Below are 17045 nucleotides of genomic sequence, written 5' to 3' on the forward strand. Positions count from 1 at the left end.
AGGTCCAGAGTATATTTCAGAAACAGTTGGGAACAACCACAGCATTAAGAGCAAAACCTCTGGCATGGGTGTGGGTCTGTGGTGTTCACCACTGCACTGTTTAAATTACAGGGAAGGCCTCAAATTCCATTGAAGATTCCAGCCTACAGTGGGCAGCCGTAGCATTGCCAGCGTTCTTTTCTCTTGTGATCGGGTTTGCTTTTGGGGCCTTTTACTGGAAGGTAAGTGCTGTTATTCTTTTTTTTTCCCCCTTAATCAAAAACTTTACATATTTATTTGCGCATACTACATTACATAAATGATTAACAAACTGCCCTTTTCTAAGAAAGGATCCCACCAAGAAAACAGTAAGACAGGATATGTCTTCACTTATAGCCTCCACAGAATATAAACCTTTGAAAGGTTCCCCCATTCCTCCTCATGTTTTGAAGACCACTCCTCTAACTGAGAATGCATACTTAAGAAAATGAAAACTGGTTTTATTATTCTGCTGCTGCTGCTAAGTCGCTTCAGTCGTGTCTGACTCTGTGCGACCCCATAGACGGCAGCCCACCAGGCTCCACCGTCCCTGGGATTCTCCAGGCAAGAACACTGGAGTGGGTTGCCAGTGCTTTCTCCAATGCACGAAAGTGAAAAGTGAAAGTGAAGTCGCTCAGTCGTGTCTGACTCTTCGCGACCCCATGGACTGTAGCCCACCAGGCTCCTCCGTCCATGGGATTTTCCAGGCAAGAGTACTGGAGTGGGGTGCCATGCCTTTTCCTTATTAGTCTGAACTAAATATAAAAATGAATAAATATATGATGTGGTTAAAATTAGCTAGAAATGCCGTTTGTATGATATGCTATTTTGGATTTCTACTCTTACGTTCTCTTCTCATTGAAACCTGTCTGAAATTTTTAAATGTGCTAAATGATTGCAAGTCAACTTTTTGAAATGTCTTTTTAATTTGATTACTATTTATATCTTTCAGTTTCTTTACTACTCTTTCATCTCCAACATCCTAAACCTTTTGAGTGATAATACCATGCATTTTTCATAATTTCTTACTGCAAAAGTATTTTCATAGGCTGCCTGCTGATGAAAACATAGAAGTGGAGACTATTTACCTCTTAAATAGGACATGATAATTTTACAATACATATCATTGTTCTTTTCCCAGAAGAAACAACCAAATCTTACAAGGACAGTTGAAAACAGACAGATTAATGAAGAGGATAATGAAATAAGGTATTTCATTTTACGAAATATGTTCATCAGTAAGGTTGACCTCGCCACTTTTCATGCCATGCATGTGCTCGTAGCATCTTTTAAGAAGTGTTTCACCCTCATGATGGCAGCTTTAGCTCCATTTCTGATCTCCCATTCATTCTCTCCCCAGTCCCACATCTCCACTTACCTGTGAAATACCTTCACAAAATTGTCTTCCTGACCCTTCTTAGGGTATGCTCTCTCTTTTCTATAAGCAGCAGAATCTTGCTCATCATGTTCCTGGTCATGGAGCTCGGGAGGCACATCTACCCTCCTCTTTTACACACTATAGCTGAGACATGCTGAGCTCCTGCTTTAGCGGCAGTCATTATTTTCATCTCGTCTGAGTTGCTGCCACAGAACCTTCCTCGGCCCTTCTAAATTCTACCTTTGTCTCCTTCTGTAAACCCCATTCTTGATATCACCTCCTAGTCAAGATATTTTCAGTGCTTTTCTCTTTCACACTTCATATATTAGACCTCACTCTGGCTTTTGGAGCCTTTAACTTATCTCCACTTACTCAGTATTTTTTTAAAGCCAGATACAAAATTTAAGATACCTTTCCACTTATGATAGTTGACTTCTGATCACTGTTTTACTCTTACCACATACTGCCCAGGACCAATACTTTGACTTTACATCCAGTTATGGTTTTTCCATTTGGCATGTTATTTTCTCTTATATCATGTTGCATGTGTACACATTCACATATTCAGCACATATAAGCATTTTCTGTATATGATTCATATGCGTAGAGAATTTTTTAACTACTTGAGGAGGCTGTGTTGAAGTCCTCCCTATAGTAATATTATGAAAGTAAACTTCCCACCCAATTTTGCAAGCTTTTTGCTCCTGTATTTATAGAAAAGTAAAAACTGCCCTTTACAATGCCCAGATCATGGTATACTTCAGAATCTATCTTAAAGCAAATAAGCATGTTTCTTGGTTTTCAGTATGTTGCAAGAGAAAGAGAGAGAGTTTCAAGAAGTGTAATTGTGGCTTCTATCAACACTGTTACTTTCGTACATTGGTAAGTTTTCAGAATTCAAGCTAAAAGATATAACAGGAACTACCCAGCATCCTAGATGCCGGAATTTATTGTCTTCTATCAAGCTGATGTCAGTATGTCAGCTGAAACTGTTACATTGAATTGTGCATTCTCAAATTTTGAAAGGCAAGCAGTGTTATTCCAGATTAGTGGATTCATCTTGTAGAGGAGTTATACAAAACATTAACAGTTGAGTGTTTCCTTTTTTTTTTTTTTTTTTGGCCACACTGTACAGCTTGTGGGATATTAGGTTGCTAACCAGAGATTGAACCCACATCCCCAGAAGTGAAGGTGCAGAGTCCTAACCACTGGGATGCCAGGGAATTCCTGAGTGCTTCTTATTTTTGAGGCCAGAAAATAAGAGGGTTAGAGTGAAGTAGGATTAAAATAAAAGAGAAGAAGAATAAATAAAACCAATTTCAATTAGGTGTGATTACTATAACATGATAGGAGAAGTATCTCATTTGTTAAATGCTCAATCAAGTGAAAACCAAAAACACTTCCCTGCTATTTTAAGGAAAAGGAGTAAAGGTCAAAATCCCTTATAGTCAGGAGAGGGAAAGTGTCAAGGTAAGGCGCCACCTGCCACATGACTGGTCCTCATTGTGACTCATCACAGTCCAGAACCCCGGATGCACTGAATACAAGCCAGGGATAGATACCTGAGGTTGGTGGTTGTGTGGGTCTGTGGAGGGCACAGGGAGAAGGGAAACCAGGAGAACATAACTAGAGGGCACTGTTTTTTACATCTCCTCTCCCCTCTCCTGTTTTAGCTTCCAAAAAAGTTGCAGATGTGGTGCAGGGAGCACCCTGAATGGCACTAACCTGATCCAGCATCATGCATGCTCTTCCCATTGTACTGCTGCCAGCTGGCTATCAATTCTGTTCTGCCCATGAACTCCCATGGAGAAGGCAATGGCACCCCACTCCAGTACTCTTGCCTGGAAAACCCCATGGATGGAGGAGCCTGGTAGGCTGCAGTCCATGGGGTCGCTAAGTAGGACACGACTGAGCGACTTCCCTTTCACTTTTCACTTTCATGCATTGGAGAAGGAAATGGCAACCTACTCCAGTGTTCCTGTCTGGAGAATCCCAGGGACGGGGGAGCCTGGTGAGCTGCCGTCTATGGGGTCGCACAGAGTCGGACATGACTGAAGCGACTTAGCAGCAGCAGCAGCAGCATGAACTCCCATGTATTCCAGTGGGTTATGAGTGTTCTTTCATTTTTCTAACTCTTCCTTTCTTCCCTTGCACCCCCTCATGGTTGGAGGATCATTTATTTGCCCAGATTATTACAAACACGGTCTCTGGGGAGCTTCGCCCTCTACTTTCATGTCATTGTCCTTCCAGCTCTCCCTTTTGTCCCAGATTCAGAGATTTCTCTCTACAGTGAACCTTCTGCAGGGAAAGTGGGTCACAGAGTCTCTTGTCTCCTCCAGGAACTCACTTTTTATCAAACGCCATTTTTTAGCAACCCAAAATAACATCATATAATAATAGTAATTATGTCACATATGCCTCTCACACTTTAACCCTGCTATTACGCAGACTTCATTTTTACCTTGAATCATGCCCTTGATCACCATGTCTGGGGCATGAATAGCACCCTCTCTTTTTTCTGCTCCCATCCTAGCCCTCTCTAGATTCTGTTTCCTATCAAATACTGTAAAGGAACACTTGACTCTCTTTATTTTCAGACCCAGTATTCCCTAAGCTGAAATCATTGTTATTCCTGAAAACTTAACTTTTCTGCCCTTGAATCCCAGTACTAACCTACTGCTTCTTCCCTATCTGCCGTTTCAGTTCCCTTAAGCCAAACATCCACCGAGCACACGTGAAGTGGTTAATTGAACCTTCAAGGTTCAAGTAATGTCCTCTGTGATTTGCTTTTGGATGGCATCACTGGGATCCTGTTTTGGCATATGGGTCATGTGGTGTTTAATTGTGGTACTTGTCCTGTGACATTTGGAGAATGGATTTTGATGGAAAAGCCCAGGGCACTGGCCTAAGAGGGAAAAAAAAAGATGGCATTTTAAAGGCTGCAGTCAAGCAACTAACACATGTCTACCAGTCAGAGGACACGCAAGGGCAGGAACCAAGGCTGTCTGGTTCTTGCTGTATCTCCTCATGAGCACTCCACTTGTTGCCTAAGCATTGTAGGCACTTAGTCAATGTCTATTGAATGAGTGACTGGGGCAATAAACAAACCCTAAATGAAAAGCTTACTAAGTGGTAAGGAAATGACCTTTTTTAAAAGGTTTTTTGTTTTACAAGATAAGTATGTTTTAGATATCTGCTGTACACGATAATGCTTAGAGCTAAAAAAAATCTATATTGTGTATTTAAAAATGTGTTCAGAGGGTGGATCTTGTGTTGTGTTCTTACTGCAATAAAGTAAGATGAACAATATTTTAAAAAGTGCAGTAAGGTTATTTTTATCTTATATGTGTATGTTTAAGTTGCTGATTTTGGTCAGGACAGCAAAGTGTGTACAGCAAGGGGAAGATGGTCATATAGGAAACAGCTAACTTATTTTCTTGGAATCTGAAATATTACTCATATAATTAAATGAATGAAAATGAAGCAGGTTAAAGAAGCCCCAGATTGTTTAGAAATAAACTCATCACATAATAATTGAGGAGTTGGTGTGAAATAGATGACCTTACCGGAGAAGACAATGGCACCCCCACTCCAGTACTCTTGCCTGGAAAACCCCATGGACGGAGGAGCCTGGTAGGCTGCAGTCCATGGGGTCCCTAGGAGTCGGACACAACTGAGCGACTTCACTTTCACTTTTCACTTTCATTCATTGGAAAAGGAAATGGCAACCCACTCCAGTGTTCTTGTCTGGAGAATCCCAGGGACGGGGGAGCCTGGTGGACTGCCGTCTATGGGGTTGCATAGAGTCGGATACAACCGAAGCAACTTAGCAGCAGATGACCTTACTCATCATCATCTTGGCAAAGCTCTCTCAAGGCTCAGGTCAGAAACCATCCCCTCTGAAAAGCGGACTTTCCAAATGAAAGTAATCTCTATGATTTCCCAGGTGGCTCAGTGGTGAAGAAATCCACGTGCCAATGTAGTAGACACAGGAGGTATAGGCTCAATCCCTGGGCCAGGAAGATCCTCTGGAGGAGGAAATGACAGCCCACTCCAGTATTCTTGCCTGGCAGATCCCAGGGACTGAGGAGCCTGGCAGGCTACAGTCCTTGGGGTTGCAAAAAGTGGGACCCGACTGAGCATGCACACACAATTATATTTCATATTACATTTCATACCATACTAATAAATTAGGAAGGCATCACATTTACTTACATACACTTTTTGTGTCCTCTTATAAACCATAAGCTCTGAGAGGACAGGACTCATTTCTGAATTTCTTTATGGAATCCCACTAAGCTATATAGTTTATACTATGCACATGCAAGTAATGATGACTGTATCTGTTGAATAAATGAAGAGATGAATGATTACATCAAAGAATTGCAATAATGTGAGAATAAATTTTATTTATTTAGTAAAAACAGATGTGTGTAGGTAGAAGTAATTAACAATCAAATGTTGAGGGAAAGATAGATATAAAAGGAAGTAAAAAGCAGCTCATTATCATGAATCTGCAAACCCCAAAGTCAAAACGTGAATGTATCATTTGTGACCATTTATTGAGCACCCACTACATAAAGAAAGCTTTGTTCTCTGTAACAATAGAGGTTAAAACCTGCCAAGGAAATTTGAATATAATTTGGGAAAAGGGATATGGTGGAAGGAGAATAGGCTGTGGCATGGTAGGCGAGGAAGTCTTTCAAGAAATAAGAATAACCATAGTAAAAAGTATCAAAATAGAAATGAAATGTGAAGTTGTAATTATATATTTTAAAAATTGGATATAATTTGTATTATAGAAATTTTCTTGGTTAACAAAAAAAGGGAAAATATAAGGAATGACTTAGGTTTGTAGCAAAGATTTCTCCCTGAACTAAAACAAATTAAACCAGGACAAATATTGGAACGCTAGAACTAAAAACAAATGGAATAGTTAGATCTCCAACCTATAACTGGAAAATGAAGAGGAGGGTTTGATATTTTAAATACAGGGAAAGGATATAGATAATGAACCAGAAAGAAAAAGAAGTTGCCTCTAGGACAAAATATACTAAAGCTGCGATTATTTGACATCAAATGTGAAATTATCTCTGAAAAGTTAAAAATGTATTTAGTCAACTAGCTGATGACAAGGATTCATATGTGACATCCTAGAATTTTTCACTTATTAGGTTGCCTGTAGCACAGTTTAGGAGAGAGAAGTAGAGTAGATCATAAAACATATTCCTCTTCATTCTAACCACAAGTGTGATACCAACAAGCTCTAGTATAGCAAAACTTACTATAACCTAGTTCTGTCCTCAGATTGCTTATGGCCTACAAAAGGAGATAAGACATATGTATAAATAATCTATTTTTTAAAGCACCAAAGGAGGTGTTGGTTAAAAATCAACAGAAGGAGCTGACAGAGAAATGTAGTAAAGAATCAAAGGTCAAACCATTGTATATGGTTGCCAAGGATATACCCTCAACATAACTCTAGATAATGAATGATATGGACGGCATCCCTTAGAATTGCACTACCCACATACAGTTGTCTTAGAACTGACTCATTGGAAAAGACCCTGATGCTGGGAACGATTGAAGGCAGGAGGAGAAAGGGACGACAGAGGATGAGACATTTGGATGGCATCACTGCCTCGATGGACATGAGCAAGCTCTGGGAGTTGGACAGGGAAGCCTGGTATGCTGCAGTCCATCAGGTTGCAAAGAGTTGGACATGACTAAGCGACTGAACTGATTAAAATTGTTTTATATAACAGGGGAGCGAAAGCACTAGGAGAAAAGCTTCACTGTGTAGGTGATGGAGGTGGCATTTGTATTGAGCTAGGTCTTAAATGGTTGGTAAAATTTTACTGGCAGTAGGGAAGGTGCTGCAAATGGCATAAGCTAAATCAGAAGACCAAAAGTACAGACTGTGTTCAAGGGTTTATACAGCTGGAGATCACACATAGAGGGTTTAAATGCTAAGAAAGGATGGACATCAGTGTGAAAGGGTCCGAATTCCAATATATAGGGCATACACACTATTGAATCACATAAGGAGTTGTTGGAGGGTTTAGAAAAAATGTGAGTAATACAATCAAAGCAGAGGTTTAGGAAAGTAATCAGATGTTGATGTGGCCGGATGAATGGGAATGGTGAACTGGAGTCAGGAAGTCCACTTAGGAGTGGATTTTCAAACAGATGTGAGAGAATGACAACTTGAGCTAGGGTCACAGCCATGGAAATAGGAAAGCATAGGCCATTTTGGAGACACAGCAGTAAAAGAATCAAGTCCTAGTTCCTGATGGGATGTAAGGCTTGATATTATAGCACTCAGGGATGCATGTGCTCAGTCGAGTCTGATTGTTTGCGGCCCCATGGACTGTAGTCTGCCAGGCCCCTCTGCCCATGAAATTTTCCAGGCAAGAATACTGGAGTAGAGTGCCATTTCCTTCTTCAGAGGATCTTACTGACCCAGGAATCAAACCCACATCTCCTGCATTGGCACATGGATTCTTGATGATTTAGAGCCTGTAAGACCAACCAGATGTTAGCACCATTAGAAAAAAATGGGAGAAGGAGATGTTAGTAATTATTAACCAGTGGCCAAATATGCTGCACTGGAACTTCAGTGAACAGTCAGGGATGGAAATAGATTTGGGATTGGGAAGTCATCTACAAAGAATTTTAATTGAGACCTCAGGGGAAGGACTGCATAATCATGGCGAAAGCCCAGTTTGGTTGGGGGTAAACAGCATAAGTCTGTAGACACTCAGATAGCAGTGTTTGTAGACTTATCCCAGCATAGTAAGTGGAGAAAGTAATTCTTATTATAATTAGGCTGGCAGATTTATAAAAGAAACACAACTTGGAAGTTTCCAGTGGATCTGAGCTAAGACAGAAGAAGGGAGATCCTAGAATTGGAATAGGGATGAGGGCAAGTTATGTGGAGACATTTAATGTACAGGACTCAGGAATGGTTGGTTACCAAAGGGCCGGATCTGTGACTCTTTACCATGTATTTCCTAAGGTTTGGTTTTGGAGCTTGCTCTCTGCTGATACATTGTGATGCAGAGTATTGGAAGGAATTAGTCTTAGGTTCAAACCTTGAGCTGCACCTTAACCAGCTGTAGGTTCCTGGATAAGTCAGTTGTTTTTGACCCCAGGTTTTTCAAATATAACTGAAAGGATAATAATGCTCACCCTGTTTATTTCATGAGGTTGTTGTAAGAATCCAGGGTATCATTATAAAAATAGTAGTTTTGTTCTATAGGAAACCAGTTGTTGGCTTTTAAATGTTTTTTTTTTTTTTTTGCTAAATGATCCAAAGGCAAAGTCAGAAGACTTTCTGACTTCTCTCTTGTTTCTCTCTGCTTAAGTTTAGAATTTCAAATTCTTCATAGCTTTCAAAAAAAATATGTATTTTTTTGCCTTTTGTTAGTTCCTTCTGCTTTTCTAACCAAGCTTTATTTTTTAAATTTGGTAATTTGTTTTTCTGAAATTTTCTCTTAATGTCTGTTAATTTTTCCTTCAGGATTTAATTCTGCTTTCCTAAATATAATTTTCCTATTTTTAAAAGTTTGGTAAATTGTCATATAATACAGTTTTTAGTATATGATTACATTTTATATATTTATATTTTTAGTAAATTACATTTAGAGAATATACAAAATATTACATTTAGAGATTATATACATCTAGTATATTACTGGAAAAAACACTCATACACTCATAAAGTTTTTAATATAGCCTGTGTATTGATCTCAAACATTTTAAAACCAGTGACCTCTGATTCTTCGGATTAATAAATAAGGACAAAAATAGGTAAAGAGTAGGGGACTTCTCTGGGGGCTCAGATGATAAATAATCCACCTACAAGGCAGGAGACTCAGGTTCCATCCCTGGGTTGGGAAGATTCCCTGGAGAAGGGAATGGCAACCCACTCCAGTATTTTTGCCTGGAAGATCCCATGAACAGAGGAGCCTGGTGGGCTACACTCCATGGGAGTCATACATAGTCAGACACAGCAGAATGACTAACACTGTAACTTTTCACAGGGAAGAAATTAAATGCAAAATACACATTTATTTAGGGGTTGTGACTAAAGATAACATATAAATGCTGCCTATAATTAAAAAAAAAAAAAGATAAGGAAGTGCAAACACTTCAGTTGAAAGTTGAAAAATCCAGGACTTCCCTGGTGGCATAGCGGATAAGAATCCACCTGCCAGTGCAGATTCAATCTCTGGTCCAGGAAGATTCCATATGCTATGTAGCAACTAAGCCCGAGTGCACAACTCCTGAGCCCACGTGCCTAGAGCCTGTGCTGCTCAACAAAAGAAACCACCGCAATGAGAAGCCCTCGCCCTGCAATGAAGACTAACCCCCACTCACCACAACTAGAGAAAGCAATGAAGACCTAGCACAACCAAAAATAAATCAATTAATTAAAATAATAATAAAAAGTTGAAAAGTCTGAAAGCTGAGTCTGTAGCTCAGCGGTTTAACCCCAGCACTGAAAAGCTAGAACAGAGTCTGGCTTTCATGATTCAACAAGTACAATAAGCTGCTCTGAGGCCAAATGAACTTCCCCAGAGGCCTTGTCAGAATGTGGTGACAGGATTTCTTTGTTTCTTTTTTGGCACACAGTATACTGGCGATCTTGCTGCTGTTCTTTCCTTGGTTGGTAGACGTGATTGCTAGAACCTGGGGAGGCAGTCAAGACCCTGGTGCTGCTCAGTGGCTGGGAGGCTGCCATTTGTGGGATCCCTGATATATTTCATGCCACTCCACTTCTCCACTCGGACACCACCACTGTCCCTCATGCCTCACTGCCTGTCTACAACCTTTTCATAGCCTTGTTAGAGAAGTTCACGGTTACACAGATTGATAATTCTCATCACAAACGGAGATAGATAATCTGTGGTGTGCCTGGGGATATGAAAGCCACAGGGCATTCATTCATCCACTCCATGTTCAAGACGTATTTATCAAATATAAGTGGGGCTTCCCTTGTGGCTCAGTGGTAAAGAATCTGCCCACCAATGCAAGAGATGCCGGAGACATGGGTTCAATCCCTGGGTCTGGAAGATCCTCTGGAGGAGGAAATGGCAACCCGCTCCAGTATTCTTGCCTGGAAAATTCTATGGACAGAGAAGCCTGGTGAGCTACATAGAGTCCATGGGCTCACCAAGAGTCAGGCATGACTGAGCATGCAAAAACAGACCACTCCAGCACTATTCAAGAGCAGAGCATTCCTATGAAACCTTTCTTAAACCAAAATGGCTTAAAGCAAAGAAGCAATCATCTTAGGACACATCTAACAGGATGCACAAAATAAATTGAGGTGAAGCACAGATGCTTATAGATGCAGTTCAAAGATAGAGGAACTTTATGCTGAGATTCTAAGTGTAGTTCCGGGGAAAGAACTTGGCAGTGCCACTCTTACTGATGGGGCTGCACACTTACTGATAGGCTTATTGCAAAACAAACCCTGAATGCTTTGTCACTTTTTGCCTTTTTTCAGAGAAGCAAAAATCCTCTTGAGATTTCTGTCGTGTGTTGAAAACAGGTACTAATGTAGGTCTTTTGTAAAAGCAAAGTAAAGGGAACTTGGAAAAAGCAGGGGATAACTGTATGGATTTTGTACCAGGCACTGTAGTTGTTGGAATACAGCAGTGAAAAAGATCAACAAAACTCCATGTCCTCAGAGGGCTTACATTCTAATGGGAAGACATACTAAATAAAAAGATCATTTCCGATTTTGTAAAATGTTACTAGAGAGATCAGAGAGTGATCACTAATATCTAGGAAAATATTTGTCAAGTTACGGTAGGCTGTGAAGCATACATTGTAAATCTAGTACTCATCCTGTAGGCACATGAAGTTAGCTACTGAGAATGAAAAGAAGGCAGAAAGCAGATATGCTGTATAATTTCTCTCTTTTCCTTTCTTCTCTAGGCGGGTAACAGTTCATGTTTGCTTCATAAATGAAGCAGCTTTAAACAAATTCCTATTCTGTCTGGAGTGACAGACCGCATCTTTATCTGTTCTTGCTACCCATGACTCTCTATGGATGATTGAGAAATTGGAACAAAGTGTTTTACTGTGAAACTGGCACTGAATTAATCATCTATAAAGAAGAACTTGTATGGAGCGGGACTCTATTTTAAGGACCTACAGGGAGTTGTGGTCTCAATTAGAACTTGCAAACTGATATTGGGAGAGAAAGCACGTGTCCCAGATTGCATATACAATTTTGCATGCCTCCAGAAGCATCTAACTGCTGAAAAAACCACATAGCTTTATGTTACAGTGACAACCTGCAGTTCATAGTTATCTTGGTCTGCAAGTAGATTTCAGCCTGGATAGTGGGGGGTGGGGGTCATCATTTGTATCAGAGGGATCTAGAAAATGTTCAGAAAACAAAAACTCAATAGCATCATCCACTGTTCATTTAGAAAGCAGTGGACACAGTGTGGGAGTAGGTGCAGGTCCGCCTCATAGCTGCTGATCAGTGAGGGATGTGGGTCTGAGCTTGGGTCTCTTCCTGACATAGAAGGTGCTCACATGTATCCCACGAGACAAATGGACATAGTTGGCTGGCTCTATCTATACAAGCTAGCCAGTACTGAATGACAACATGATGCCTTTGCAGAGAAGAGACTCCTAGAGAGTTGTCACATGAAGAAGCTGTGGACACTGATCAGCAGAACCATCTGCGGAGGAGGACATCTGGCACCCCTAGTGATCCGCCAAGGAGGACATCTGGCACCCCTAGTGACGCCGGCCTTTGCCCTTGACCACTTTACAGTGTATAAATTGTGCTTGCAAAATATATTACAAAATGTTTATATTCTAAAACTATTACAGAGTTATGTAAAGGGACTTAGGAGGAATCACTGAATGTATGGAGGCCCCATTTTCAATTTCTGCTGTGGGAGAGAGGAAAAATAAGTTACCATATTTAGTATCTAAGATTAGAAAACTACACTCACATGCTGATAAAGGGTGTTGAAAATTAGGTGACTTGGCTTTTACAAGAATGCAGGGAATCAGGTAACATTAGTTATTTATACTATAATCACCATTATCTGTTTAAAGGATCCATTTATTTAAAATCAGGCACTCTATATTCATTAAGGTTTATGAATTAAAAAGAGAGCTTTATGTAGTTATGCATGTCAGTTTGCTATTAAAATATGCGACAGCGTTTTTGTCATATTAAGTGAATTTGGCAGGAATTCCCAAGATGGACATTGCGTTTTTAAACCAGAACTTGTAAAGACATTAAGTGAATTTCCCTTGCCAGTTTTCTTTTTTTATGTCAAAGGAACATCTAACTAAGGTCAAAGAGTGATTTCTTATGGTTTATTTTGATGAAGATTCTTTCAATATGTCATGAACATAAAGGAATCCAAAGCTTTCCTTCTAACTTCATCCTTGTGATAACATTATTGCCATATCCTACCACCATGAGATGACCTTCAGTGCAGTGACACAGAGGGGCATGAAAAACTGCTACCTTTTATTTGACTTTACTAGTCCAAGAATTTCTAGTCGAGTTGGATGTTAGCTTACGTTCAATGCTAATTAGAATACAACTCCAGTAAGTGGCCTTTGCTCTTTTTTATACCAAAGAGCTCAGATGATTTCTATGACCCTTGTCTTCTCTAAAGTGCTGTGGTTCCTCAAATACTAGTCATTTCTCTAAGATACAACCCAGGTGCTTTGGGAAGCTGCATGAATTTATTTAGGCCCTCAAATATCCCGTGATACAACTATGATATGTATAATAAAAGAGATCAAGTTAATGGCTATAAGGACCTGTCTCAGTGTGTGATACTGTTGAATAGATTAACCTGAGTATGTGTAAGTCACGTATAGATTGAGAAGATTGATACTTCTCAATCTAATAGTTTATTTCAGCAATGGTTTTGATTTTCATATGTATGTGAAAATGCTGCTTAATGAGCTTCAGAGTACAATAAATGTACTTTTGTTCTCAAAACTGGTAGCTGGGTTTTTAACACTCAAGGACATGGTCCTAAATCAATAGAGTTAAATAAACAAATTCAGCAAGTTATGAAATCTGGCATGGTAGGGTGAGGGGAGATGTATTCTGCCTAATTAAATGTATTGGTTCATTGACAGTTGTATGGATACCAATATTTTAAAACACTAAAATTCAGTAAAATATACAAACAATAGAAAAATGCTGAACATTACTTTGGATGGTAGTTGCTTGGGAATTAACTGTCATATCTGCTTGGAGATTAACGTATATAGCTTTGCTTTATTTTATCCAGTATGTGTTCTGAATAGCCTTCATAAATCATGGAAAACTCAAAACTGATGTCTTAAACAGTGAAATCACCCTATAAATTGGTGCCATGTATCTGATAGTCTTCTTTTGTAATGTTTTAAAATTGTCTTTTAAAATAATTTCAGAAGTCTTCAGATTCTAAATTATACTAAAAGCTTTGTACCTCTTTGGTAGAACCCAACTCTATAGAGAAACTGGCTCTGTGATAAATGATGCCTGCCCAGTGATATCGAAGTGTTGCTGGATTTTGTATTGTAATCTCTTGTGCTTACCACACTGCCACTTTTTAATGAGTCAGAGACGTTGATTTTTTCAACACTTTAATAGAACAATACCCTCTTTAAAAAGGACTAAGTATGTGAAAATGACAATTTATGATAAAGTATGTTCACAATGAAACATTTGCTTTTAGTAAGAATTAAAGTACTTTGGAGAAACTTTGTGGCATATTTTGATATTCCAATTCAAATGAAAATTTAAATTAATAGAAAAATCCATTCAGAATTCATAGATAGTTCTTCATGTTTTTCTGCAGCTAGTTTCTGGTTTCAAAATGTAAGTATGGGGCTTTTAGCCATTGCCTACCTATTCTGACTTAACTAAAAAATACATTTTTCAAAAAGGCAGTTTGACATAGTGGGATGGATATTAGGAAAAATTGTCAGGAGCTTCCACTTTGCTGTTAACCTGTATTGATAAATCACTGCTCTTCTTTGGATCTCAATTTTTTATTTATCTATGTGGTGAAGTCAGGTCATACCATAGACGTGAGAGAAACCTATTGATATGTGAATGACAAAGATGATAGATAAGAGCTGAAGCTATCGCATACAGAATATCCAACTATGATCTCTGTGAATAAGCAATTTGAACATAAAAAGCTATGGCTGTTCTTGTTTGTAATGTAAATATGGTCCATTCTTAAAGTGAAATTCAGTCTACTGTAGGTTGAATTGGATAACCATTTACACAAGAGATGGCTTTTTTCTTTGCTTAAATAAACATTTTTGGATTACTTCTGAAGAATGAAAACCCAGAGTATATTTTATCTAGGAAAATATACTCTAAGATGTGTGTAGCATTTGGAAGTGCACCAAATTAAGCATTTAAATCTCTCATTTTCTTAAAAGCTAAGGGCAGAAAATGTAAGATGCTCATAAAGTTTTTAAGTGCCAAAAGATACTTTAGAATCCATTTGGAGATGGGTAAACCATAAATTAAATTTTAAAACTGGAAAATGGGATAAGAATTTTAAAGAAAGCCAGCTTGTTTTGAAACAGTATTATTTTGAAATTGGCATTAAAATACAAACATTCAGATTGAAATTCCAGCCACTTCATTTGTGCTGTTTATAATGTTGCTGGAAATGCCCTTTGTGAAGATAAAATAATGGTACTTTCATTTCCTAACAAGGTATTGTTTTAGAAATAATCCATATTATAATGGATATTCCTGATCCTAAAAATGTTTCCTAAGCATTGTAAATTTATTTATAAGTGCCATCTACAATTACATCTTAACTGTATTTTTTTTAAATAACATTGTTTAAACTAAAAACCATAGTATTTTCAGTTGCTTAATTTCTGAGCTGTGACTCAATAAAAGTTTCCAATCAAAATATCCTATTCTCCTATATTCTAAGGATTAATGTGTGATTATAGTGTCCACTTGCCACTGTTTTTTTTTTTTTTTATATCAATGGACTTAAAGTATTCAGACATTTAGATGGATGTATAGATATATTGCTAGTTCAGTCATAGATTGGAGTTTGCATATTGTAATGTAAATGTCTTTCAACACTATTCTATAGTTTTATTATGACTGAAGTTTAATTAAATAAAAAAAGTTGTAAAATGTGATGTGTATGTGTATGTACTGTATGTGTACTTTTTAAAATAGGTATATGTTCTGACCCTTTTTTATACAGGTTTGAATTTGAAATTACATTATATATACATATACTTTATTGTTATAAATAAAGAATTTTATGCACCCAAAGTTGTCCTGTGATTTGATATCTTAAGGTTATCACACATGTTCATAATGCAGTTGATTGAGCATTTAAGCTAATCTCAATTTTTTTCTGTGGAAACATCAATCTGGATTTTGCTGTGATATGCACACAAGGAGATAAGAAATCAGTTTATTCCACAAAATAATGCCATTTGCAGCAACATGGATAGAGCTAGAGATTGTCGTACTAGTGAAGTGAGACAGAGAAAGAGAAATATCATATGACATCTCTTGTATGTGGAATGTAAAATGATACAAATGAACTCACAAAACAGAAAGAGACTCACAGACTTAGAGAAGGAACTTACAGCTGCCAGTGGGGAAGGGATAGTTAAGGAGTTTGGAATCAACATGTGCACACTGCTATATTTAAAATGGATAACCAAAAAGGATCTAGTGTATAGCACAGGGAACTCTGCTCAATGTTATGTGGCAGCCTGGATGGGAGGGCAGTTTGGGGAAGAATGGATACAGGTATAGGTAATGGCTGAGTTGCTCTGCTGTGCACCCGAAACTATCACAACATTATCAACTGCCTATACTCCAATACAAACTAAAAAATGCCGGGGACCAGCCCCGGCTGATCCAGGGTATTCGAAGGAGAGACGGCTAGGCGAGGGTCAGGGAACAACTGCTTAATTACACTTTAATTAAGGATACAAAGAGTAATAGAATAAGGATAGCTCAGTGAGGAAATTTAGTGGAGAAAAGCGGCTGAAATAAGGATAGCTCAGTAGGAAAATTCAGTGGAGAAAAGAAGCTGAGTGGCTTGGTTTACGCGGAAAAATATAACCCGTGACACCAGGTTAGCTCTGACCACGGAGGCCGCAGGCGCCCTCTCGAATAGCGGAAGGTGCCCCACCTTAGACACCTTCTCCAGTGGGTCTTAGAAGCCCAGGCAAATAAATGGTCGCAGAGGACATCCGCGCTCCAGATGGACACTCAGCTGGAAGTTAAAGGGAAGAATGACATGGGGAGACCAAGTTTCAGTGAACAAGGCCCGCACTTTATTTTCCAAAGTAGTTTTTATACCTTAAGTTATGCATAGAGGATAATGGGGGAAGGGGTAGAGTCATGCAGCAAGCCAGGCTTTCTTCCTGCAAACTTATCATATGCAAAAGTTCAGGTGATTGACATCATCTTCTGGCCCGGAGGCCTGTTAACATTTTAAGAAACTTATTTTTCTCTAAAGGTGATTATTCCAAAGTCAGGCACCAGCCTCCAAAAAAGCATTGGACAAAGCTGCATTTTACATTTCTATACACCCATTATATCAATCAATACACTGCCAAGGACACAGTAGGTAAGGAGTATGGAGACTTA

The 17045-nt window shown here is 38.8% G+C and overlaps 1 protein-coding gene across 8 annotated transcripts in view; it reads left to right on the plus strand.

Moving 5' to 3' along the window:
• The window catches only part of KITLG (KIT ligand), a 104689-nt gene extending 88982 nt beyond the window's left edge, over positions 1–15707 (plus strand). For 4 of the 8 annotated variants that reach the window (XM_055586056.1, XM_055586046.1, XM_055586065.1 and 1 more), the window contains 4 exons: positions 112–221; positions 1160–1227; positions 2202–2278; positions 11345–15707. In XM_055586056.1, the coding sequence (XP_055442031.1) occupies positions 112–221; positions 1160–1227; positions 2202–2241 (218 nt within the window). In that variant the 3' untranslated portion in view covers positions 2242–2278; positions 11345–15707. Of the gene's footprint in view, positions 1–111; positions 222–1159; positions 1228–2201; positions 2279–3069; positions 5059–5114; positions 9536–11344 lie in introns of those variants that run through there. The other 4 variants (XM_055586028.1, XM_055586018.1, XM_055586007.1 and 1 more) reach the window with 4 other exon arrangements.
• The last annotated feature ends 1338 nt before the right edge of the window (positions 15708–17045 follow it).

This window comes from Bubalus kerabau, chromosome 1 (assembly GCF_029407905.1).
Source record: "Bubalus kerabau isolate K-KA32 ecotype Philippines breed swamp buffalo chromosome 1, PCC_UOA_SB_1v2, whole genome shotgun sequence".
NCBI classification, from domain to species: Eukaryota; Metazoa; Chordata; class Mammalia; order Artiodactyla; family Bovidae; genus Bubalus; species Bubalus kerabau.